Source organism: Watersipora subatra, chromosome 5 (assembly GCF_963576615.1).
Source record: "Watersipora subatra chromosome 5, tzWatSuba1.1, whole genome shotgun sequence".
NCBI classification, from domain to species: Eukaryota; Metazoa; Bryozoa; class Gymnolaemata; order Cheilostomatida; family Watersiporidae; genus Watersipora; species Watersipora subatra.
In genome coordinates this window covers 36,411,597-36,439,536 of record NC_088712.1, presented here as the reverse complement: position 1 = coordinate 36,439,536, position 27,940 = coordinate 36,411,597, and the positions used below count along the sequence as shown (strand labels likewise).

Below are 27,940 nucleotides of genomic sequence, written 5' to 3'. Positions count from 1 at the left end.
TTGCAAATATTCAAATGTCATTTGACGAAAATGACAATGTATGCGGAGTGAAATGATTGTTAAAATTGTATGCCACATGTCAGAAAATTCATATGTTGAGATGAAGTAAAGGTATGGTTTTGCTTTCAGATCTTTGCATTTCCAAACCAAAAAGCTGTAAGAATGATGCAATTGTGTACATGATGGTTGTCTGTTAGTGAAAACCAAAAGGCAGAGAGACTCGACGAAGACCTGTTCAACAAACGTACACTTTGTTGTCTTTGCTCGCGCACCTTGTCTTTCAGATCCACCTGACCTCCTCCACCGTAATTTCTAGGGTGTCTGTTTATACGATTTTCACCTTCCCCTCTTATTTCAGCATTAGTCTTTTCTCCAGCTTTAGGATCATCCCTAAACCCGTCATTGAGGAAAGTGTTCGCCCTGCCCCCTCCATGGCTCTATAATAATGTGAGAGCTTTAGCTTAGTTGCCAAGCGACAATAATCGAAAGGTCAGGGTCATTACACAAGGGCACCACATACCATCGCTTCGTGATTAGATTACATCATTTCAGCTTGTCAAAAAATTTTTGTGGATATGATATGACTGCTTTACTAAACCTGAGTGCATGAAGCTACAAGTCAAACGGGTCGACTGAGTGCAAGGACCTATGGCTGTGACCTATGACCCCTAATGATGTACTATGTCAGTGACTCCCTTCTAGGATACTTATATCTAAAAGCTTAGTCATACCCCTTTTGTGCGAACTGTGCAAAAGCCAATTTGGCGAAATCCATGCATTTGAGAAATTGTTAATGTTTAATTGTGCCATGTTTAATACATTTTTATCTAGTGAAACCACATGCAAAAGAAAAATGCTATCGTTTTCAGTTTGACTAAAATACAGACCCTCATTCTCTAATATAAAAATTAATTTACCGTATCAAAAATATCTAGTAGCGGCAAAACAAAAGTATATATATATATATATACATATATATATATATATATATATATATGTATATATATATATATATACATATATATGTATATATATATATATATGTATATATATATATATATACATATATATATAAATATATATATATATATATATACATATATATATATATATATATATGTATATATATATATATATATACATATATATGTATATATATATATATATGTATATATATATATATATACATATATATATAAAAGTATATAAAAAGTATCGGCAAATCTTTGGAAGAGTCTGTTAACTCTGTGATCCGTAATCAATGTTTTGTATAGGTACTAAGGTGAGCCGTTACTAAGGCCTTCCAGCAGAATGAATGATATATGTGATCAGCTATTAAGGTTTTCCGTAGCGAAAGAGTTACATTAAAGCCATCTTAAATAATTTTCTTATAGCAAACTCATATGAATAGAAACAGTAGGAATTATTACGGTGCCGTAAACAAAATAACAGATTACTACCTGCAAACATAAGTTATTTCCATACACGAAAATGAGTCATTCTTAAAAGATCAAACAGTAAGAGATACCGCCATGCTATGAAGGACTTATCACCAAGAATAGATAAGCAATGAATCATATCTAGCAAAATTTTTTAGCAATAACTGCATTGTTATTCATCAGCCTTGTGTTGGCCGACTTTAGCTCATAAAAACAGCTCGCTGATGGCCAGGATATTGCTATGGCCTTAAAATACTGATACATTAGTAAAAGACCATTTCAGCTGTTGCCCACTAATGACCTTTTACAAATAAAAACTCCAAATCTCACGCACATGTTCTTTGGCTAGACACATGACAATGTATAAATTTGAGACAGATAACCGAGGAATACAAGAGATGGATAGAAGGCCATAAAGTCTATAGCCAACTGTGAAATACAAAAGAGAGATGGAAGGCCATAAAGTCTATAGCCAACTGTGAAATAGAAGAGATGGATGGAAGGCCATAAAGTCTATAGCCAACCGAGGACTACAAGAGAGGGATGGAAGGCCATAAAGTCTATAGCCAACTGAGGAATACAAGAGATGGATGGAAGGCCATAAAGTCTATAGCCAACTGAGGAATACAAGAGATGGATAGAAGGCCATAAAGTCTATAGCCAACCGAGGAATACAAGAGAGAGATGGAAGGCCATAAAGTCTATAGCCAACCGAGGAATACAAGAGATGGATGGAAGGCCATAAAGTCTATAGCCAACTGAGGAATACAAGAGATGAATGGAAGGCCATAAAGTCTATAGCCAACCGAGGAATACAAGAGAGGGATGGAAGGCCATAAAGTCTATAGCCAACCGAGGAATACAAGAGATGGATAGAAGGCCATGAAGTCTATAGCCAACCGAGGAATATAAGAGATGGATGAAAGGCCATAAAGTCTATAGCCAACCGAGGAATACAAGAGATAGATAGAAGGCCATAAAGTCTATAGCCAACTGAGGAATACAAGAGATGAATGGAAGGCCATAAAGTCTATAGCCAACCGAGGAATACAAGAGATGGATGGAAGGCCATAAAGTCTATAGCCAACCGAGGAATACAAGAGATGAATGGAAGGCCATAAAGTCTATAGACAACCAAGGAATACAAGAGAGGGATGGAAGGCCATAAAGTCTATAGCCAATCGAGGAATACAAGAGATGGATAGAAGGCCATAAAGTCTATAGCCAACCGAGGAATATAAGAGATGGATGGAAGGCCATAAAGTCTATAGCCAACTGAGGAATACAAGAGATGGATGGAAGGCCATAAAGTCTATAGCCAACTGAGGAATACAAGAGATGGATAGAAGGCCATAAAGTCTATAGCCAGCTGTGAAATACAAGAGATGGATGGAAGGCCATAAAGTCTATAGCCAACTGAGGAATACAAGAGATGAATGGAAGGCCATAAAGCCTATAGACAACCAAGGAATACAAGAGATGAATGGAAGGCCATAAAGCCTATAGACAACCAAGGAATACAAGAGAGGGATGGAAGGCCATAAAGTCTATAGCCAACCGAGGAATACAAGAGATGGATGGAAGACCATAAAGTCTATAGCCAACCGAGGAATACAAGAGAGGGATGGAAGGCCATAAAGTCTATAGCCAACCGAGGAATACAAGAGATGGATGGAAGGCCATAAAGTCTATAGCCAACAGAGGAATACAAGAGATGGATAGAAGGCCATAAAGTCTATAGCCAACTGAGGAATACAAGAGATGGATAGAAGGCCATAAAGTCTATAGCCAGCTGTGAAATACAAGAGATGGATGGAAGGCCATAAAGTCTATAGCCAACTGAGGAATACAAGAGATGGATGGAAGGCCATGAAGTCTATAGCCAACTGTGCAAAGGGAGTAGAGTTTTCAAAATAGTATCATTGGTTATCAAAAAGTCGCTTGTTGATTTTTTTCGTGATGAAAAGGACGGTCTTACACCTTCACCCAAAGAGAATAACACGATTATCTATCGTTACCCCAAGAGTGGATACGAAATTCAAAATGTTCCAGCCACAATTAAATAAAATCCAGACAAAAATAAACACGAAGTTGAAAAGAAGTTCCAAGCAATTCGCAAGAGCTTCAGCTCTCCACAAGTGGTCTCTTACCAGAAGATTAGTTTTATATGACCAGACTTAACTGTGCAAGTGTTATGCTTGTGTGGAATGTAGCAAAAGTGAAACATTTAAATATGGTCAATCATACTACTACGCCTTTTTATTATTAAAGGCACCTGTAGGTTGCCTGTAGCACCTGTAGGTTGCCTGTAGCACCTGTAGGTTGCCTGTAGCACCTGTAGGTTGCCTGTAGCACCTGTAGGTTGCCTGTAGCACCTGTAGGTTGCCTGTAGCACCTGTAGGTTGTCCGTAGCACCTATATAACTAATAACATGTGTCAATCTGTTTACAAGAGAAAATCAGTTCTGTTACCTTTCCTCTTTATGTAGCTTGTGCTTCTATCCGCGACCTTACAATGTTTAAGTAGTAGATTTTAGTAGTTATAGAGAAATATCATGGGACCACATACTAATTGATCTCCTACCTTAACTGCAACCTGTCACACTACATCAGTAGATAAGAAATAGGATCCAAAGACTTAACCTTAAAGCATCTATTGAACAAAGCGGCTGTCTACGTCTATGGTTACCTGTAATTCATCTTCGTAAGCAGCATAGTTCTGTTTGCGAGTTGACTCATAGCTCACATCAGCACCTCTCCCTTGGCTTCCCCTTCCAGCCATCTCTTTCCTGTTTACTGCCTCTCCATGATCTCCATGGCCGCCTCGTCCACCGAGCCTACCGCTACCGATACGGGTTCCTCTACCTCGTCCCCTAGTAATAGGAGACAGTGTGGTCTGTGCCTCCTTACTCTCTGCTTTTCCCTGCTCAATATTAGAAGGTGGAGATCTAGCTTCTGTATCCCAGTTTTCACTTGTTGGGCTGACAGCTATAAGAGCATTAAATATATGATAACATTGACCATATGCGTATATAGTTATAGTGACATCTGGTTATTGTTATTTATATTGTCATCTGGTTATTACTAGTTATACTGTCATCGGGCTATTGCTAGTTACAGTGCCATCTGGTTATTGCTAGTTATAGTGACGTCTGGTTATTTCTAGTTATAGTGCCATCTGGTTAATGTTAGTTATATTGTCATCTGGTTATTGCAAGCCATAGTGCCATCTGGTTATTGCTAGTTATAGTGCCATCTGGTTATTTCTAGTTATAGTGCCATCTGGTTATTGCTAGTTGCAGTGCCATCTGATTATTGCTAGTTGCAGTGCCATCTGATTATTGCTAGTTACAGTGACATCTGGTTAGTGCTAGTTACAGTGCCATCTGGTTAGTGCTAGTTACAGTGACATCTGGTTAGTGCTAGTTACAGTGCCATCTGGTTATGGGTTAGGACACTATATGATGCTAAATATAAATGCTAGTATAAACAAAATAGAAGCAAAAACAGAAAATAAAATAAATTACACAATTCGTTGCTTACTCACGAGGGTTTATTGGGTGTGAATTAGCTGGTGGACTAAACTGATTATGGGCATCACGTCGCCCACCCCTTCCACCTCTACCACCTCTCATGTGGCCTCTACTGTTGCTCCTGTCATGCTCTTTCCCTTGAGGTTTTTCACCAGGCCATTGGGCTGATCGTGTATTCCCAGAGTGTGGCTACAACAATATGGCAACATAAACACTGTGTTTCCATGCTTCGAATAGGACCGGAGTTGCCTGATCCTATTTGAAGCATTTAAACTTCAATGAATTCGCACCCTATCATCTCAATGATTCGAAGTTGCTCTATGAAAGCAACTTTCCAGCAACTTAGGATCTCTATGAATTTTTCCAAGATTCATAGAGGCCTGGTGAAAGACTCAAGATTCTCTATGAATCTTTGAATCTATGAATCTTTCCAAGATTCATAGCGTCCCTAAAAGCTGCTCTATGAATCTTTCCAAGATTCATAGATATATCTCTCAAAACAAAACTTCTTGATGCAGATTCACTTTCAGGTCTTGGTCACTTTTCAATTCACGCGCAGTCAACTAGTTGCACTGAAAATTAATTATTTCATCATCCTCGTATGAGCAACCCATCCTTGGCAAGTAAATATTAATGTAATGACAAAAAGTTAAGCCGAAACAGTAGTGAGTAGCAGTAGACCAGTAGCAGTTTTTGCAGCAGAGACCCGGGTAGTTCCGGGTTGAAGTGTGCAGATTTTTTTACCTCCATTGGGGAGAGTTGAGCTAAGTATTATCAATTTAGAGCCATCAGCGGTGAACATTTCTGCGATGTTGAAATACATTCACGGTGAATGCTCTCGCGCTATTTTAGCGAAGCAAAATGGCATCAGATGCTTTCAGATTTTATCGTTTCAAGGATTCAAGGTGAAAGCAACTCCGAACACATTGGAAGCAAAGAAACACAATGAAAGCGCACTAGACCAACTGGAGGCTGACTCCCAAGACAATTTATTACTACAGTTAAATACTTTCTGCTGAAGCAGAGTGTACGCCGGAGTGTACGACGAAGTGTACGTCGAAGTGTACGTCAGCGTGTACGTCGGAGTGTACACCAGATTGGTTCACACCACTGAGTGAGCCATATGAAAAGGCAAATAATGCTGTAGGTTGACTAAAGCCTAGCGTTCAACTTTAGGTTGAACGCCCTCAGTGAAGTTAGGTTGACTAGCGCCATGTTGAAAAGAAAGGCGATGCTCTTTGATCATTTTTACGTTACAGCATGGTCTTGTTGAGGTCATCATGCTATTAATAATTTGTAATTATGATGAACAACTTAATTTATCATGGTTCCTCATAAATTACAATAAAACATCAAAGTATAACATTAAATTTACTTTTGTTTCATCAGCATTTCCTTCATAAGACTGATTTTGCGAGAAACTTAGCATGTTGTATATTGAAAATTAATTTGGTTGCAAATCCAAACATTTTCCAAAATCTAACTCTGTCCATTATGTTGAAAAATTCATATGCTGAGATGGTCGTGACAGAAGTGTAACTATAGTTGCCATAAATCCTCTAATTGAACACAACATCCACTTGACCGCCTCTTTGACATTCTTTGAACTTTACGAACCCATAATAAAAGGTGATCAGTCGAAAAGTGTCCAAAAAATCGTGCTAATAATGACTCGATTAAATCAACAATTAATTGTCTTCGAAATCATTTTAGTAATTACTCCTTTACGTCAATAACAATTAATTATTTCATTGTTTCTGTTTGTATTGAAGTCCGTTTTCCAACTCCAAAGCTTTTTGGTTTTTTTGTTAAAACTTTGAAAGCACCATAAAAATAACTAGTCTATGTATCAGGCTAAGAATAGTTCCTCGTTTGCTTAAAGTGGTCTTAATACTTTGATGTACATGTATGTGAAAAACGGTTTACATTTATGATGGTATATGATGAACGATTAGTTTTACGTTTTAAGTTGTGCTTAGCGAGCCAAACTTTTGGTACACGTAAAATGCAACGCGAAAAAGTTTTGCTCTGCTAAAAAGTTGTTTGGATGCTAATATCAACTAGTTCAGCTATGCGGAGAGGAGTTGAGGCCAAAAGATATTGTAGAAGGTATTGGAAAACCGAAAGAAAATATTTGTTTCATCAAAAGCAACAATCAGAACAACTTGCCGAGCAAACGTTGCAAATATTTTTGTTTCAAAAATGCTAATTTTTGTTTTTGCATGTATTATATAAGTATGGTTCATTTATGTCACTTGTTATCGAATATATAAAATAAAAAAAATTGTTTCCTCACCCCGGATACCCCGTATGGGTGGTAAATTCTGCTTTAACTCGGGTCTCCTACCAGAGACCTGGGAGTTTGAGTACTCGCCTCAAGATCTTAGCTGTTCCCAATAGCGCACTTTTCTGCAACTCACCTGAGTTGATTGTTGTTGGTATTTGGGCAAGCCACATTTTATGCGCCGGTGTTATTGCACCCAGTGCCCCAATGACTACTGGGATTACAGTTGTTCTTACATTCCAGCATTTTTCAATCTCTTCTCCAAGAGGGAGATATTTCTCTACCTTTTCTTTTTCTTTGCTGGCTATATTGTAGTCATTGGGTACTGCTATATCTATTGTAGTAGTCCTCTTGTTCTCCTTGTCTACCACCACTATATCTGGTTGGTTTGCTAGGACATGCTTGTCAGTTTGGATGTAGAAGTCCCAGAGGATCTTAGCGCGGTCATTTTCATTGACCTTACCAGAAGCTTCCCACCAGTGTTGTGGTTTATTAAGGCCATACTCATCACATAGACTTCTATACACAACACCTGCGACATGATTATGTCGCTCAGTGTATGCCTTCCCTGCTAGCTGCTTGCATCCACTGATGATGTGTTGGATGGTCTCAGGTGCATCTTTGCACAGTCTGCATCTAGGATCGTCTCTAGTGTGATAGATTTTCGTTTGGAGTTGCCTTGTTGGGAGCACTTGCTCCTGGGCTGCCATGATTAGCGACTCTGTATTGGCCGTTAGGTTTCCTTTGTTCAGCCACATATATGTCTGGTGAAGATCGCCAACCTTAGATATTTGTTGGTGGTAAGCACCATGAAGAGGTTTCGTGTGCCAGTCAATTTCCTCATCATCAGGGCGTAGGTCCGTTGTAAGAGCAGCCGATTGAAATTCAGCTAGCAACTTATCTGAGATGGCCATGGAGGCTGCATATGCTTTGATGCTTTGCTCCTCCTCTTTCACTGTCTGCTGTACACTTTTGAGTCCCCTACCACAGATTTTGGGTGGAGTGCTCCATGCATGGTCAGCAGTTTACGAGTTGCTATATCTGTTTCTTTGATGGCTTCCTCAGTCCACTTTATTATGCCTGCTGAATATCTTATTACTGGCAGTGCGTAGGTATTTATTGCCATGACTTGGTTTTTGGCATTGAGCTGGCTCCGTAGGACCTGCCGAAGGCGTTTCTTATATTCGGTAATGGCTTTGTGACGTACCTCGGCTTCGTGGTTGATGTTGCTTTGCATAATCCCCAAGTACTTGTACCCTTCTTCTATATCTTTGATGGTACCATTTGGCATTCTCAGGCCATCTGTGAGCATAGAATGACCTTTCTTAAGAATTAGCCTTCCACATTTCTCAATACCGAAGGTCATTCCGATGTCCTTGCTGTATACCTGAGTGAGGTGTATTAGCGAATCAATGTCCCTTTTTTTGTTAGCGTACAGCTTGATGTCATCCATGTAGAAGAGGTGGTTTATCTTGGTGCCACTCTTAAACTGGTACCCATATTGAGTCTCCTCCAGCATATTGCTTAGAGGGTTTAGGCATATGCAGAAGAGCAGCGGTGATAAGGAGTCACCTTGATAGATGCCGCGCTTAATTTGTACACTCGCCAGCTTTTTGCCATTAGCCTCCAGTTCCGTCTTCCATTTGGTCATTGACATCTTGATGAATGCCACAAGAGCAGGGTGAACGTTGTACATACTGAAACACTCAAGTATCCAACTATGGGGAATTGAGTCATAGGCCTTTTTGTAGTCAATCCAAGCCATGGCAAGATTGGTTTGCTTTCTCCTGCTGTCTTGACAGACCGTCCGATCCGCCAGTAACTGATGTTTAGCTCCTCGGGTGTTGCGCCCACTTCCTTTCTGAGCACTGGTCATTTAGTGCCTCATGTGTTCTTCCAGTTTGTCTGCAACTATTCCTGAGAGCAGTTTCCAAGTGGTAGGCAAGCACGTTATTGGTCGATAGTTTTTGGGAATCGGCCCCTGCTTTGGATCTTTTATCAGAAGTACAGTTCGTCCTTTGGTCAGCCATTCTGGATGGTCACCTTGTTCTATTAGGCATTCCATCTGCTTAGCCATTCTAGTGTGAAGTGATGTCAATTTCTTTAACCAGAATGCTTGAATCATGTCATGGCCAGGTGCTGCCCAGTTCTTCATACGCTGCACTCTGCACTTGATGTCCTCTTTGCTGATGGTGAGTCCTTGCTGAGCCACAGTGTGTTGATGGCTCTCTTTAAGCCTCTTCAGCCAATTTGCAGTGGTGTTATGAGTAGTCTCTTTCTCCCAGATATCCTTCCAGAACTTTGAAGTGCTAGATCGGGGAGGCTCAGACATTGGCCTCTGCAGTTCACCTTTGAACTGGGAATACACTCTAGATGGATTATTGATGAACAGTTTGTTCATTCTCTTGTTGTCCCGCTCTTTGGTGTACCGCTTCAGTTGTGCCGAGAGTGCTACTAGCTGCTGTTTGGCAGATTCTAGAGCTTCTATTGTGGCTTCCCTTTTTGAACGCTCCAAACTGTAGTTAGATCTCTCACTGAGCCTACTAACTTTCTTGCGCAAGTCCTTGATCTTATTTTGTAGCCTCAGCTGCCAAGATGGAATGGCTTGAAGCCTTGTTGGCAGAGGCTTAATATCCATCTCCTCCAAGATGATGGCTGCTGTACTGTAGATTAAGGCATTAGTCTCACTGATTGATTCAGTTGAGATTGACTCCAGTGCCAAGTTAATGTCTTCTAACAGCTTCTTAGGTATGGCCTTGCTAACTCTTCGTAGTGGTACCCTGCTTCCATAATCATTAGCAGCTGACATCTTGTTGATGATATTTTCCGCAAGCTCTCTCACCCTTGGGTCAAGGTCCAAGTGCATGTCTTCTTCAACCCGTGAGTCAACACATGATCGTGTATGCGTGACAGTGTGTGTTGATATACACTCCTCGTTGGTTGAGGTTACTTGGGTGAACTGTTTCCTAATTTCATCTACCTCAAGTTCCGATATGAGATGCCGCTTGATTATGTTATTCCTCTGAGCTACAAGTTGCTTAGCGGCAATTCAGGGCGCACGTTTATCCACAGTTGACGCATCCTTCCCATTTAGCCCCACTTTTGAGGTTCACTCATAAAGTAGCACTGCATGAGGTCCGTGTTATCAGCCCGAGTCCATTTCATCCGTTTTGAACCAGTAGCCCATTTTTCACTGCCTTCAGCTACAGGTCCTGGTTCAGCTACAGGCAGCATGGACCTTGTTTGACCGGGCGACGTCCGAGCCGGCATGGCTTTGGTTATTGCACTCATCATAGAGGTTGTAGATGTTATACAAGCAAGGGTCTTGTCCAAGGACCACCAGAAAAGTGCAGTTGTTGGGGTTTGAACCTAGGACCTAATGATCACGGTCCCGATACCTTACCAACTGCGCTATCTGTCTTATATTATATATATATATATATTTGTAGCATTTGATAGATTATTATTATACGAGAAATTCTCCTGTCATACACGACCAAAGTGATATTGGAAAAATGAAAGGGTACTGCTGGTTGAGAAATGCAATATTAGCAGTCAAATGGCACCGCAGTGCAATAGGATAACTGCAATGGTAGCTGCAATGTACTGGGTGTTATTATGTACAACAAACAGCAATAATGAAAGGAAAAGATTATGTTTATATCTCTCCTCTGCAATAGGAGAAATGCAATATTAGAAGTAAAATGGTAAGCTGCTGTGTAATATACACAGTTTGAAAGTTGGTTGTGTTGAATGCAGAATGGTTTTGACAGCGATCTGTAACCAAAGTGAAGAAATGGGTCATGATCACAGAAACCGGGTGTGTGAGATTTAGAGTTATCTACACTAGCAGAAGGAAAACATTCTCAGTTATTCTGCAAAAAAATTGATTCCAGCTTAATTACAGCAGATTTTATTGTTAATAAACTGAATGCTTGTTTACTATTAGTGTGAAAACATAGTTCTGAGAAAACTGGTGTTAAAGTTTGAGAAACGAAAACCAAAGCACAATTTGTTTACATTTCAACACATCATAGCAACTAATATCAAGAAGTTGTGATATTTATCTAGATTTTTGTATTTAAATGCAAAAAATTATGCTGAAGTTAAAAATCTAAACATACTTTAGTTGGTTGTCATAGAAATAGCTGTATATCTATAAGAAAGTGCAGGCCTATAACTTAATTTTTCAGATATTAAAAACGGCTTGGCAGTACCGCGATATTGGGCACAGCCGTAGTATCATCAACAAAATCTTTAGAAAAATAATAACAGTCACATATTGCACACCACCGGTCACTATATACTTCCATCTTATAAATTCGAATGATTATTCTTATAATTAAATCTTATAATAATCTCATAAAATCAAATAATTATTTTTATAATTAAATATTGTAATAATCATATAAGAATCGTTAGAAAAATATCATCGTCAATTCCTTTACTTTCACTGCTTTGGACATCAGTTAGAATACCAAAGTACTAATTATAAGAGTCCAAATGTCAGTTACATTGAAATCGGCAAAAAAGAAACGATTATTTTTCAGTACTTCTACGTTAATTACAGAAACCTTTGGCAATTGAACAATGCCATAGACTGGTGAAATGTGCACGTTTTTCCCGTGAAATGTGCACAACTTAATGGTTCTACTTTCTGTTGCATGACCTTATCAGCTTTTTATTGGCCTGCTTTAATTTTGATTAGATAAGGCTTGTCATGTTTTAATGGCGATTTTGGGCCAAATTAATCTGTCTATTTATGTATAATCCGGTCAGATGGGTTAGCTTTAGGATATTGTCTACAAATTTCAAAGACTTGACAACATATTTAAATAGGTTTATAGGTATGTGTTTTGTATCATTATTATACTTAAACGACTCCATAAAAAAATGGTTAAATTTGTTGATGAGATTTGGGCACAAGGATTTGGGACGGCCGTTCATGAATAATTTTCGTGAGTTGTGTGCACATATGCATTTATCATAAAGCCAAACAATCGCTTCGCTCGTGTTTGGTCGTGGGATAACTTATAAATTTGCAGATTTATAGCATATTATTTGATAGCATCCTTACAGTTACTCAACTCGGCTTACAATGGATCGACACTCATAAATCCTCTTCTATTTCACACAAAAATCCAGTTTTTGCTGCAAACTATAGCAAACATATCAATGAATACAATGAGCTTTTATGCAAAATTGTTAAATAAAGTTATAAAATAAAAATATGCCTTCAAATTTAGAATGCAATACAAAAATTGAAAGCTCGAACAGATTGCACAGCAGGACAAAGGTTATAATATCATCGCAGGTTAATTGCAAGCAATAGATACCAACTAGTAGAGATATTCCTCAGATTCTCAATGCATATCTATTTAAACATCTACGAAAAGTTAAAGTAAGTTAGCAAATTTATTGCATCGAAAAGGGTTAATGTCGCTCTACCTGAAGGAGAGTGCAAAATATAGGCGACATTCGCTTCACCCGTAAATGGGCTAAATTTATTTTACCAAAATTCTGATGAGCTATTTGAAAAATACATCGCCAGTCTCTATCTGAACGCCACCTACAATTGACCGTCACCATAGAAGAAGGCTTGAAAAATAGAGCGCCATGGCGTTCACATAGAGGTTTTCGGGTAACTCCTCCCTCCATACAATCACTTACAATTGGACAATATTAAGCTAAGCCAAAAAAACAATAGTTACGTAGGTTTATGTTACGGATTACAGCATTTGGGGACAAACAATCTCTGTAAAATAAAGAAGATAATTGTAAGCGCAATAAACCGACCACTTACCACATCCTCAGCCTGCTGTGGCTCAGGCTCCCTCCAGCCTGAAGGTTCATAAATATAAGTGGGGGGAGCGGCAGCATCTCCCATTGCCCTCTGCTCATCCTCTATCTCCTTTTGTCTTTGTCTATAATCATCAGCGATCATTTCTAAGAATTCAAGTACACGCAGTTGGTACGTCATAACATGCAGGTACATGCAGCTGGTACATCATATGGTAACATGCGCACAATATTTGATAGTACACCGCTGACTTCATCTCAGTCGCTGTTGTCTGTTCAGCTTGTTGTGTTGCCAATTGATAAACTTTACCAGAAGCGAATTTTCTTGATGGCGCATTCAAAATTTTATTCAAATGACCATAAAGTAAAAAAAGATTCTCGCCATAATACTAGATGTTTGAAAACCTAACCCACCATTACCAATATTTTATACTGCTTCAAAAACAGTTGAATACAGAGTTCCGTTGGAATGAAACAACCCTCTAATAGACTTACGAAGAATCTCAAAATTTAAAAGAACTGTCAGGAGCCACCTTCAAAGCCTAGATTAATCAAGACCAGCCTACAAATTACGATGAAATATGCCAAATATTTCTATTCATATGCCAAGTTCTGTGGGCCCAGCACCTCAACCAGCTAGAGTGCCACTGGGCATGTGGCCCTCATCATACCTTAATATGTAGGAATTAGGCTTTCATTTATTTTTTTCATTTAGTCATTATTGTAATTATATCTTAATTTTTGCTTAATGTTATATTTCTATGAATTGATGAAATAAAACACACACATTATTAAAAAAAAGCTGAAAATGAGAGAGTAATGAACGACCATTTTCCTTACCCGAGCAATTAGCCCCTTTAAGCCTACATAATATATTTCCTAAGTTCACATTATTATCACTGTGTTATCATGCTTTGAATGGGTTCGAAGAGCACATGCAGTGCTTTCGCTGGTACTCTAAGGGTTGCTTTCCCATGCATAATTTTAGAAGCTCCCTCACCTGATAGCTGCTGCCTATATAATTGTTGCATAGTACACTATAGTTTCATTCTGTGTTTCATCTCGTGTTAACAATTTCACAATAAGCAATCAAACTTGTATAGGAAATTGTTTACATTTTCTCTAGTATTTAGTGTGATATAAAATTATCATTTCATGCAAAAATAATTTACATCATGGGCTGTCAGCAGTACCAAATATGGAAGCAAAAAATGACTCATATAAAACTACTACGTAAATAAAACAGTAAGTATTTAGCTCATAATATTGTAATAAAAGTAATTTGAATTTCAAAAACAAAGACTACTAAATATTTGCGTAATTTAGTTTTGATGCTTTACAAATTGTGAGTTTTTTAAACACTCTAAAAGCTAGTCACAAAAGTGCAAAGCTGAAGAAACACAAGCAAAGATATTACATATAGGAATGCTTAGCTATAAGTAGTACATTGTCTATAGTGTAAATCTGTTCTGACTTGAATACAAAGAGTTACCTTATCTTGTTCACCCAGTTCAAAATTAACAACTACAGGTAAATAAAGAATCTCTAAAGAGATATTCAAAGTGGTAATACATGAAATTTTTGCCACAATTTGATAAGCCACCAAGAAACTCGCAAAACCATCGCAAGACCTCGCACCATCACAAGACCTCTCAACCATTGAGAGGTCACCTCAATGGTTGAGAGGTCTCAACCATCGCCAGACCTCGCAACCATCACAAGACCTCTCAACCATTGAGAGGTCACCTCAATGGTTGAGAGGTCTCAACCATCGCCAGACCTCGCAACCATCACAAGACCTCTCAACGCCATCGATGAATTGTCAGAATAATGACAAGACCCCAAGAGCCATTATTTCAAAAACATTTGAAAACAAAAGAAACTTGAAAAGATATCCTAGAGCCATATTGCAACTCATCAACAAACAATACCAACCTTCGTTTCTCATTCTTCTCTTTCATGATTTCCATGCGCTGGTCAACAAGTTTGTCTTTTTCTTCCTTGGTGAGCGCTGCCATAGTTTATTTTGTTTTCACTAGAAAAAAAAAAAGAGCGTTAGTCTGAATGAAGTTTTAATGTGCAGCAGTGAGTTTTGCCGGGCAATCTGTATTGGTGACATTTACAGTAGGAATTACAATCAAGATTCATCAATTCCGCGCAATAAATTTAGTGGATGATGTGGGTGTTCAGCACCACCACACTTATAGGCACTTAGATGAGACGATATGCATGCATGCACAAAGCATAAAATATTTCAATGTTAAAAATAAGAACGCATAATTTAAAGATATGATTGCACCATCGAAGTCATTCAAATGAAATTAAGACCGACATAAGGCTAAAACATCAGCTACAATTTGATGTCATTTTTGTTTTTGTAAACTAACCCTCTCTAGAGATATAAGATAAGCGTTTGAATGACATCATTTTTTGAAATGCTCAGATTCGGTGCTTTATTCATGACATGTATAGTGAGCGTATATAATAGTTTATGAACAATAAAGATACTATATTCTCGTTAGTCAATCATCATGCATATGAAACATGCATGATGATTGACTAACGAGGATCATTAGTTTCATGCTTTGATGAAAGTGAATCAACAAAGCATGAAACTTTTATATAGGTCATAATAAATCTTATGGCTAGTAAAATGCATTGTCCGTGATATCAAAGATTCTCGTCATTAGGAAATTTACTTAATTACTAAATCCCACTTAGTGTGTCGACTTGTTTTATTGACGACCAACAGAATTTTAACAATGCTTCCAGTTTTATCGAAAATGGCTCAGAGTTTTCTGAGCATCAAATGGTTAAAGTTTGGGGCAGACAGCGTATGGTTAGAGCTGACAAGCGTCAACAGCGTTATGCTGCAGAGGAAGATAGGAGAATGGAAGTAAATCTATCGTTAACTTTGTGTCTCCTGTACGTATATATGTACTAAAGGTAATAATTTCAGTACTCATGAATACATTTACTAGGTAATTAATAAAGTTATAACTTTTTGCTTTCACCAATCATCGTTTCATAACTTTTTTATCGTTTTACCTAGCTATAAAATTGGCTTCAAATTTTCTTTGGCAGTTTTAGCTAGTGAATAAGATTTACGACTACAATTTCTGTTCACTTCTCACTTGCAAAAAGTGAGGAAAATTGATTGATCAATCTTTATTTGCCAAAAACAAAGCTTCGAACTGTTGGCTTAGCGTACTTGTGCTAAGCCACTAATATGCTAATTTTATACTTTCAATCTATCTCTCAATTGACAGCTTTCAGTAGATACACGTTAGAACAACATATCTATGAATAACATATATTTATTACATTTGTTTTATTGATAACAAGATGTTTAAGTGGCAGTTGAGTCAGTGTGGTTGTGTCAGTGTGGAAACTGCCATACACAGGAAAGAGAGCCATGAATGTGTGCTGTACAAACTATGATAGCTTTGTTTGATTTTACTGCAGTAGACTAATTGGTTCTATTTTATGAGCTGAAACTATGTGAGTGGCCGCGACATGAATGGATGCTTTTAATAAAAACCTTTTGCTGAGATGTAAAAATTATAAAATAAAATAATATTGTTGAAGGTAATGCAAAACATGATTTAAAGAACATTTTGAATACATCATAGTCTCATTGCCACCTGTGCTGAAATCTTGTCTGATAGATGGATTTATGAAGTGTAATCAGAGCTTTATTGATAGGTACTTTTGCATAGCTCGACTCAATTCCAATAGACCAAATATTACGAACTACTCAAAAAATTTTATGCTCCGCGCTTCTAAGTGAAAACAGGTGAGTCCACGCCACAAACCGCCAACCAGATGCAAGAATGGCTTTATTAACCCTTTGCCAGGATCAGTGGGTTAATTGATTTCAAAGAAATCGACGTTCTTTTACATTCACTATTTTGGTCAACTCAAAAAACCATTTGTTTTGTACTTGAATCAACTAGACAAATGTGACCTGTAAATTTTCTTCTACAAATGGATACTAATAATGACTAGATAATGTTGACTATACATGGTTTGCTTAAGGATGCAGTTGGTATCTCCATATATTCGAACATATTCATTTCAAAGATGCGGCTCGCTTATTTTATCAAGTAACTAGTTTCCTGTGTGGGTAGCCACTGAGGTGATACAAAGGCCGCGATGAAATAAGTTAACTCAATGACCTAATTACCTAAAACACATCTACTTGGTTGTCACACCCTTGAACTGTGAAAATACCTACAGAAATGACGTTTGTTAAGCTAAACAAAGATAATTTCATGTAAAATATCACTAGATGCTGATTGAAATTTATCAATGGACCATTCATTCCATGAAACAAATAAAACAACAGTGTATATCTGATGAAAAATTATCAAATCCCCAAAGCTTTATCTCAGCATAAACTCAGCAGTATAAATTAGGATTTTAAAGGGTGTGTGACAGCAATAAGTTTATGTATTTTTAAGTGAGACATACAATTACACTTTTAGAGTAATAGATAATTAATATATTTCGAGACGGTTGTGTATGAGCAGTAGGGCAGGTCAAAGACAAGGGTCGATCATTATAATTGACTGCCAGCTAAATATTATGCTATGAGCAAACCACTATTATCACAACACAGTGCTTTATAGTCGTAGACCTTGTAGAGTTCTGTTCAAGAATATGTTACTATAAACACAGGCAATATGCATTATGGATACATTCTTATTGAACTTAATTTATTGACCTGCAAATTGTTAAAGAATTTACAACTTTTATAAATTTATTACCGGCAAAATGACTTCTTCACCAAACCAATGACATGTTTGTGCTTGCAAGCTTCAAAATACTATAGAGACCAATGTAGACAGCCTTTTTCTTAGATTGGTTCGCTAGGTTGTAAAAAATCTTTTTATGGATGTTTGTTGAGAACAAAGAAAGAGACTTTTTTGTTTTTTTTGAATGTATTTTCGAAGTTTCTGGCTTACCGTTCATCTAAACTTGGCTCAAACTATGCAAAAGAATCAGCATTTCTTGCCGAGTTTGACAGTGGGACTACCTTGAAAAGTTGTGAAAATGTTTTGACAAAGAAATATCGGATTAGATGAGTCACAATGTGAAGAACGTTTTCAATTTTTATTGAGACATTTCAACGAAAATATTGCAATTGCAATAGTTATCCACCGTAAGTAGGAAATTTTTTTTAACCATTTGATGTTCTAATGGTCTTGGATCATATTTTACGTCTGATGAAGTAAATAGGCTCGATCGAAAGAGATCTTCAGTTGAATGTTAATTATAAACATATGATTATCTTTCTTGGTAATGGCTTATAAAAATTATTTTGTCAACGTTACAGTAGAGCTGGTAACAACTCAGATAAATGTGACTGAAAGCATGGCATCTCGTACCGCTGACTATTTGCTAGCTAAAACATAATTTTAAAGCCAGTACAGCAATGCAAAATAATCTGGACCACTAAAGTTGAAAAATAAAATTCTCATTTACTTGTTACTCATTGTGAAATTATTCAATAGCAATAAATTATATAATTAATTAATCCTCACTTTGTTCTGATTTCAAATATGTAAACCGAACAGTTTTTAAATTATGCTTTCAAATGATTGTGTAGGCTAAATTCTGAACATTTCATTTTTAATGGTTGAAGAAAACAATTTGTAAAGATATGATCACACCACATACATTTTTATTTGCTTATTTTTGTCATAGGGCCTATTCGTGTATATGACTTCATGTAAGCTATTGACTAAATTCACAATGCATAACAATGTTGTAAATGAAAATTGTAGTTTTTCAACGAAGGGGGTCCAACTTATTTCGCAAACCACTGAACTCGCTAGCAACATTTAAATTTTTTGCTTCTATCAAACCTGCTTAAATAATGTGAAATTTAAGGTTAAGTTCTGCTATTTACACTAAATAATAAATTCAGCCAAATAGTTGTTGTATACGTGTAGATAAGTAGATAAAGTAATTGTAAAGGCAGCAACAAAAGGGCATAATCAATTTTAATTTGATTTATAGTCAGCCACACCATCAGACAGACTGACACAAGAATCATTTTGTCAAAACATGAAGTCAGTTCTGCTTCAAGTTTCAAGAACTCTAGGTGTCACTACTTTAATAAATTGTATTGTTAAGTTTATCCAAACACATTTGCCTTGCAGAAAACATTGTGGCATTTCGGTGTTGCATTCTGGGTGATAGCACACGGTTGTTTGCCCTAGTATACTGCTAACAGTATATGATAGCAATAACCTAGACCAACGAGGGTTGGTTTATTGAATAAAAGATGTCTATGCAATAGTGCAATTTTCAAGTTATGTAAAGGTTAAAAACTGGATGGTGTTTAAGATGGGCATAAAGGATAAATCCTGCAAGAAATTATCATGAACTTTTAGGATTTCAATTTACTTTCCTTTGGAAGAATTGATTAGTTTACCTGCTTGAATTAAATGTGGCAACCTGTTATTGTTAATTGCGAATAAAAGGTCGTTTCAAGGATGATTGAGAATGGCGGCTGAAAAGGTTAATGATCACAAGCCATTTGAAGATAGCCTTCTGTCTAAGTTTAAGAATGACTCACTTCAAAGTCATATAAATTTCAAAAGGAAAATACCAACGTGCAGTAAATGCTCCTATAATGTAAACATTCTTTTACATAAATTTTAACGTAGATTTCAATGTAAACTTCCAACGTATAGAATTTATGTAAAGTTTTTGAACCATATAACGTAAAAAAATGTCATATAATGTAAAGCGTCAAGTCAGTCTAAGGCCTCAAATTCGATTTGGGTATTGAGAATATCAGTTAGCCTTAAAAATATCATTTTCTCTCTAGCCACACTAGCTAAAAAAATGATGTAATGGTGTACATCTCTATTATATGTACTAGTACCCTGGCAGTCTAATCCATAAAGAGAGATCGCCAGGAGTGCTGATAAAGCAAATGAGAATAATTAACAGCACAATTATGTAGAAATGCTTAAAGGTGGTTGATTGGTGCGGGTGTTAGAGTGTCGGTATCCAAGCTATATGACCTTGAGGTGAAGTCTTGACAACAGCAATGTATTATTCTAAACTCTAGCAATGGTCTCGGCCTGATGGTCTGACGCACGGACACCGATCTTTTTATGGTAACGACACTTTTTTGTTTTATGTTATGTCAAGCATATACAATTTTTCGCAGCATAAATTATGTGTAGAAAAAAATCGATTTAAATTGACATTGAAGGTGTGACATTGACGGTCTCCTCAATTTAACGTAAAATTACTGCAACTATAGACCCTAAACAAAATGAAAGTAATAATAAAAGACAAAGGTCGATACAGACCAATATATCACAGTTACTGTAGTCAATAAATTAAAAAGCCAAGTTTAGTTTTTATTTTTGAAGGGCCAAAATGGTGAGTTTGTTAAGGTCTTGGAACATCACGCCGTTTACATGTATTTTACTGCTCATATGACATAGAATCCCTATAACGTAAGCGCTCTCGGAAAGGATTATTTAAGTTGTAGAAGGATCTACTATAGTTGGAAATACCATGTGTTAATTAGAACTACTGGTAGTCTGAACATGAGTTATTAAAGAATGTCTTATATATATGAAGACTGACAGTTTTGTTACCCTTAATGTTAAATTTCAACTTGATGCTTCTAATACTTTTACACAACATCCTTTCTTTACAACAAGAGCAGTCAACACTAACACTTATAATTTATGTACTTGTAAAAAATTTCTTGCAGGTAGAACTAATAAGATGGTGGCATGGTACTTGATGAGTCAACACGCTTGTAGAGCTTTGACAGGGGTTCCTTTTAAATACCTCTTCAAATGTCAAGGACCTTTTTGTTGTGTTTTATTGGTGGTGTAACATTAAAAAACTTGATAAAACCAATTATTACAAATTAATAAATTAAGGTTTTTTGTAGCAAAGAAAACGATGTGACCTTGAAAAAGGTAGTATTTAACAGTCGTTGTTTGTGCCTTTCTACGATTTGTTGAAATTGAGAGCCTATACTTATAGTAATTAGAGTTTTTTCATTGTTTGTCTTTGTAATTGGCTAGAATGATAGTAAGTATTTATATTGTTCAATACCCCAACGAAATAGCACTATTCAATGTGATTGGGTCAGATTTACTAAAAAAAAGTATTCAAAGTGTACCAGAACATACAAAATCGAGACTGATAATAAACTTTTAATAGCATACAGCAGAGTTGAAATATTGATCATTGCTGCTCCGACTTTGAGCTTGAAAAACTATTGTGTCATCACATTAGTATATTGGCTTTTTGGTCACCGCTTGCACAAAACTGTCAAATGAAGTTGTGAAACTTTCAACTGAAGTAAAAGAATAAAAACAGAAATACTAAGAGGGTCACTCAATACATAAAGCAAATTAGTTTGTAAAAGGAGTTCTATTACAAGTTAAAGCTTACAATTTTCTTGTTTTTTTACGATGACACACACACACACACCTTTACTACTGAGGTACTAGTTAACTGATATCTAGATAACTGACACTGATTTCTGTACAATTCTGGAGCATGTGTTTTGTTGGACTATTTTTGAAAACCTCAAAAAAACTGAGGATATGACCGCATCTCAATGAAAATGTGTTGCAAGTCATCAGTAGGGACTATATAAACCTGTCAACAAAATTAGGCTTCCTCTTAAAATTGAACTCTTTTTATATAAATAAATTGACCTTATTTATTGAATGGCCTTTGTACATACTTGGCCAACCTGACTTATTTTTATATAATACATGCGGATAGTGTTTGTGATTGCGCTAGTGTTCAAGAATATGCCGGTGTATAATGGTGAGCAGCAGCGCCATAAATTAAGTGAGTTAAGTCCTCAATTTCAACATGGAATATTATAACTTTTACAGACAGCAGCCGTCTATTGCTTAAGTCCATATAGATCATGGGTGAATTTTCGCTGTATCCCCCTTTTGACTGATAGCAGTATCAGCATAAGCGAGGAAATGTAAGAGAAAAACACACTGAAATGTGAAAGTGTATTTAGTCTATTTATTGGTAAGAGATAACAGGCAGCTTGCAAGAAATCTGATATTTCTTGCAGGCTGATGTGTAATGAGCAAAACAATATTAATTGATATGGTTTAAAATAAAAGCACTTGAAACGGCAATATAAAAAGGAGAGTTTGGTCCCATTATTTAAATCCTTTCACTATTGCTCTTAAAATTTTTAAAAGTAATAAAATAATTCCGCTTATTTCTAACAAAATAGTTCAATTCGCTAGTTGATGTTCCAATTGCAAAGTAACAAAAATAAATAACAAAACTGAAAAATAAGAAAACTGGTTTTAAACCAACAGTATGTTGCTTTTAAAAGATACTAAAACGTCCAGGTGATGGTCACGGCTTCAGCTGCGGATCACAATATAGTGAATATGATAATAATAGACACCCGCTATTAAATAAAATATGTATGTAAAAGAAGCTTAATAAACAATTAAGACATTAACATATTTGACTAAAACTTATTTGCATTTTGAGGAACAAATACCTGTATATAAGGTAGGGATGGTTTCAGGCTCTACAAAGTTTTTAATATGTCAACCAACTGAACATGATTTATACTTTTGTGGCTGTGATAGCTATAGTTGTTAACCTAAAGGTGAGTCCATTGAATAAGCAGATCACATTAATGTTAGCAGTTCTGTGATGTAGAAATCAAAACAAAACCTATGAAATCAAAACAGGTGGTAAACAAAATTGACTAATACTGACGTTGATATACAGCTATTCGGATACAGCTTAAACTTGAAAAGCAATTTAAACTTCGATATTGCAACTTCGAACTCAAGCATGGCATTTCATCAGAAGCTAATGAGTTTATCAAATATAGTATTTATTTAAAACTCTGTTGTTGCGATGAAGTAAACAACAATAGCCAAAACCAGATACTTGAACAAACTGTTGGTCCTGAAAAGGGCCAATGGAGAGAATGCCGACTTGGTTATACAGACTGGTCTAAGATCTCTCATGGAACCTTTGGCTGCACAGCATCAGAAGCTACAGCTGACTCATTCCTAGGTCTGCCTCTTTGTAAGCTGCCACCGAGGTCGCCGCGAAGATGGCAAGCATCTGTGATGGTGCTCCTGAGCCCAGCAAGGGGGATGGAAATGGCAGGGGGATGTCTCTGGTGAGATTGCTTGGAGACCTTTGGTGAAACTTTTACAGAAACCTACTGTGACAAAAAGAGGCCTCGGTTTGGCAGGCTGTAGTCTTGGAATGCTCCCATGGCATGCGGTCCTTCAAGGTCTCATGTGATGGGAACTGAACACTGCCTCTTTGATTCCAAAAGGCTACATATTTTGTAACAGCACTCGATGCAGTACAGCACCACGGTTGCCAAATGAAAAGTTTCCGCAAGATGCATTGGATTTAGAGGGAATAGGCAATTGTATTAGAGGTATCCCTTGTGAAGCAGGCGTAAAATTCAATATAACTGTTGCTGATCCTTCTAATTACTGTAACATCCCAAAATGTGATTTGTGAATCATTCTGTGCATGGGCTAATCATAGCCAATAGATTTAACCTATATTACATTTACCTAATCATTTTTTGTTTTATTGAATGTGTCTGTATATAAAGTTCTTTTATTGCACATTTTGGGCAGTCTCTTTTTGCTGTGACTTTATTGCTATTCAACTTTAGAATTCATTTAAAACAAAGTTTGTCTGAATCTAGACTAATCAGGGGATACGTTCATATGTCTGAATTAGCCTGAGTATTGTATGGACGAGCTATCGGTGTACTAGAGTGAACATCACCACTACAGAAAAAATTCAGCTAGGGCAACCTTCCGTCACACTCTACCGAAACTGATGGGCCAGCTGTCGGTCCAACTTCAACAGGCCAACTTTTGGTCCGATTCAGCCAAGTCAGTCTTCGGTCCAACTCTATCGGGCCAACTTATGATCCAATTTAGCCAGTCTTCAGTCTAATTTAGTAGACCCCTGTTCAGGCAGAACCAACTCTGATAGAACTTATAAGGGGTTGTGATTATACCTTTATTAGAATTATATATACATTTAATTTAGCATGAGAAAAATTGAAGCCCATCTATGCCTGACTGATTTCCAAAAATAATAGATCAGAACATTAGGGATTTCACATCATCCTCTGTGCATTATGTTAGTAGAGATCAGTATCCTAGTTAACTGTCTCCCAATCTTGAGCGCTCATTACTTCACTTTGAGAATGCAATTTCACACATCCATTTTAGAAAAACATATTTTTCATACTCTAATAATTGTTGTACATTTTGTGGCAAGCAAAATCACATTTGTTCAATAGTTCTGGAACAAAAATTTTAGTTGGTCTTTATACGCTGAATAAGAAGTAAACAACTCTGTCGATGTATTTTGACTAGAGCAATATTAATTAATGCTGAAGAAAAATGACTGTAGCAACATAAATAGCGACTCTTCAGCAACTACCGTATTACAATCTATAGACAAGCTTATGCGACTTCAAAGTTTAACACTACATCCGTAACAAAAAAGTAATTTTTGTGTTACTACAAAGTCAAGAAGTCTCTCGGCGGAGAAGCTCAGAATAGAAATACTAGTTCTACAATACTATTGCAATACAATTCTAGCGCAATACAGAAATATATTGCACTGAACGTGAGCTAAATAATGAAGAACCATCACTAGTGAAAAACAAGTTTTCCGATTATTTACCACCTAGTCTGCTGCTCGGTGCATGACTTTATTTTCCTATAAGTTCTATTCAAAAATATACTGTAATTTGGCATACATTACTGTTTCGTGATAGCCGCAAGTAGCTCTTTGACAAGGCTTTTTCTATTACTTTGTAAGAGGGAAAACATTTAAAAAACAGACCGCGACATAAATAAGTGTATAGCTCGGTCTTGAAACGATGAAGATGTCACTATGTAGTAATTTTGCAAGCCGATCGGGTCTTCGCTCCACAGCTCAAACTTTTTTGTATGACCTCGGTTTGTCCTTCGGTAGTTGACGCACTCGATGGATTGGATAATTTTATTGCAAGTACATTCATTAATTATGATTGGGCGCAAATAGCTTCGTTGAGCCTTTGCCCAGTTTAGCGAATATCGTTTGCTGTTACCCTATTGTTATTATTGCCCAAAGATCAACGCGTATTTGTACTCTCAAGTTATTATGATAACTCCATGGAAGTATTTGGTCTGCGTAACATTGATTCAAACTTGAAAAGTCCACAGATAATGGATATAATCGTTGACTTGTAGAAGAACAATTAAGACTGCGTTTTGCATATTTTATGCATTCAGTTCCAACATTATTATATTAGCTAGACTATTCACTTGTTCTTTAGTTTAGACTATAGTTTCTTTGCGGTTTTTTTAATTTTTTTGTTGTACACTGCTTTTTAGTTAGTTTGCTTGCTGTAGTACCTTGTGGAAAACATATTGTAAAATATCACTATTGATTACCATAATAAAGATTGTTCATATATATAAATTATTAAAACATTCATGTAGTCGCGCCTCATAAGGGCGATTACCAACAGATTGACGCGTTATGCAAACAGTAGTTTTGTTGTTTTACTATTTGCTTTCCACGTTTGCTTATAAATCTCCGTGTAGAAATGTGGATCACTCCTGCAATACGTTATTCTACTGTTTGGAAGTCAGCGCTGACAAGCCACTTTTAAGTGGGTTCTGCACGTCCAAGTGGGTTCTGCGTGCAAGATGTAATATACTGAATAAAAAATAGCTCTCTTCTTCTCACTAATCACATCAGCTCCTGTGCAGAAGCCTTATTGTGATATCCTATAGAACTAGAGATTGGGGTCAATAGTTTTTTTCAAAACTTTAGATTGCCAGATGGTGTTGATGACTAGTATACAAATGGTTAAAGACTGTAAAACAAGACAAAATGTTATAAGCGTGCAGTTCGATGAAAGAAGAAGTTTCTCTTAGTCTCTGTATTTATGTGGGATTGAATTCCACCTACACGAGTAGACGGGTATGCCTCGCAATGCTGCACAGAAAATTCAGTATCCACTGAAACAGATTTACTTAGAATTTTTCCCCTTACTGTTACGTCAGTAACTCTGCGACGCCATTCAAGAGAAGGCCAGTCATCCATATCCATTTGATCAGTGATTTTATCATACTTTCTTTTGCGGAATGCCCAGCACTGTGCTTTATGGTTTATCGTTTCAAGTTGTTTTATATGCTTTTGAATGGATGGCGACCACACTACTGAGCTATATTCAACAATGAGACGACAAATAGTAAAATAGACAACAGATTTTGTTTATGGCTTTAGCACAAATATGGTTAATGTGAAGGTCTGGTGTAAGGTTTGAACTGATCACAACGCCCAAGTGTGTAAAACTCCAAACAGATTCAAGACAAATTTGATTTATATAGTATTTGCAAGCTAATGTAGATTCATTGGAGATCCGCATAGATTGGCATTTACTATAATCGAAACTCATTTGCCAGTCATTAACCTATGAGAAAAGATGGGCTAATCCCGTGCAAATCTGTAATTGTTGCGAGCAATGCATTTGATTGATCAGTATGGCTTTTATTGTTCAAGCTCGATAAGCATGAAAAGGCAGAAAACATTCAAGTACAATTCAATACAATCAACTGTAATGCTGAAATGAGTTTACAATAAGTACCCAAACAGTTACACTTGTAAATAAAAGAATGTCAAAGATGTATATATGTCCAAAGCTGCACAGAGATTAATTAATGTTACCATATTGTTTCAAACGGTGATTTGGAACGTAATCCTTCGCCTTGTTGTTCTTGGCTTTGTAGTTCAGCTTCTTGCTCTTTGTCCCCTCCCCACCTGCCACGCCTTTTAGCACTGTCGCTTCTATAGCAATTTTTGTGTAATAATCCATGGGCTTTCCATGCAAGTTGGCTTTTCACAGGACAGCTGGGCTTTTCAAATCCATCACACTATTTTTATTTGCCACAGCATATTTCAGCAGCATTGTAAAGTTATGCACATCTGTTTTCTCCTTCATTTTTTGACTGTCTACACCCAGTCGTAATCTAGACCAAACATAATCACGGGCCATTGGAGCAATGAGTATGCTGTTGGAAGCGTTAAAATTATTTTTATTCCTATACTTTCAATCAAAAAAGTAGCTTCACTAACTATAATAGCTTTCGCAGTTTAGGCTACTCTAATATATTAATAATTTTTTCTATTAAAACTACCAGAAAAATTGTTTTCTTAAAACCATGGTTGTTATTAATCGGGCAACTTTTGTTCTGATACTGTTACACTAAATGTAGCCATTGGCTTACCAGGTTGCAAATTGCTCAAATTCATTCGGTAATTGTTTTATTATCTGTGCAACGCCGGGAATTCAGCTGATATTTTATATATATATATATATACATATAACATAATAGATAATATAAAGAGTACTTAGCTGTTAGTTAATCACTACTGAGCTGTTTCAAACAGTCATAGGTCTGATTTCATCAAGTTTGTAGCTTCAGAAAGCTTATATATACCCTAGGACACTTATGTATTCGCGGTATCTAACTTTCGCGTTTTCGCGGTGTCATCCTCTCGCCAAAGTTTCATGTGCGAAACTAAACTATCATAACAAACGAGCGAAAAAGCGAAACTAAATAGCTTTGTTCATTGATACTGTATAATGGAATTTTATAACGACATTTATTTTAAGGTTTTTAACGACCACTATAGCATCGTTAAAATATAAACCAACAAAATAATTTGACAGACAAAATTTATTACGTTATTATTCTGCAATTAATTATGATTATTTTCCCATTAAGAATGATTTATAATGATAGGAATTTGATGTCAATGCACACGCATTAGTAGCATTATCGTTTGCTG

General features: G+C 36.7%; 1 protein-coding gene across 5 annotated transcripts in view; it reads right to left on the bottom strand.

Moving 5' to 3' along the window:
- LOC137396375 (coiled-coil domain-containing protein 9-like) overlaps positions 1–24,977 on the bottom strand; it is a 49,971-nt gene extending 24,994 nt beyond the window's left edge. For 4 of the 5 annotated variants that reach the window (XM_068082627.1, XM_068082630.1, XM_068082631.1 and 1 more), the window contains exons 1-6: positions 24,855–24,977; positions 14,990–15,089; positions 13,059–13,179; positions 4,986–5,160; positions 4,128–4,426; positions 249–437 (exon numbers count right to left, since the gene is read on the bottom strand). In XM_068082627.1, coding sequence (XP_067938728.1) covers positions 249–437; positions 4,128–4,426; positions 4,986–5,160; positions 13,059–13,179; positions 14,990–15,072 — 867 coding nt within the window. In that variant the 5' untranslated portion in view covers positions 15,073–15,089; positions 24,855–24,977. The remainder of the gene's footprint in view (positions 1–248; positions 438–4,127; positions 4,427–4,985; positions 5,161–13,058; positions 13,180–14,989; positions 15,090–24,854) is intronic. The other variant, XM_068082628.1, reaches the window with a different exon arrangement.
- Between the last annotated feature and the right edge of the window lie 2,963 nt (positions 24,978–27,940).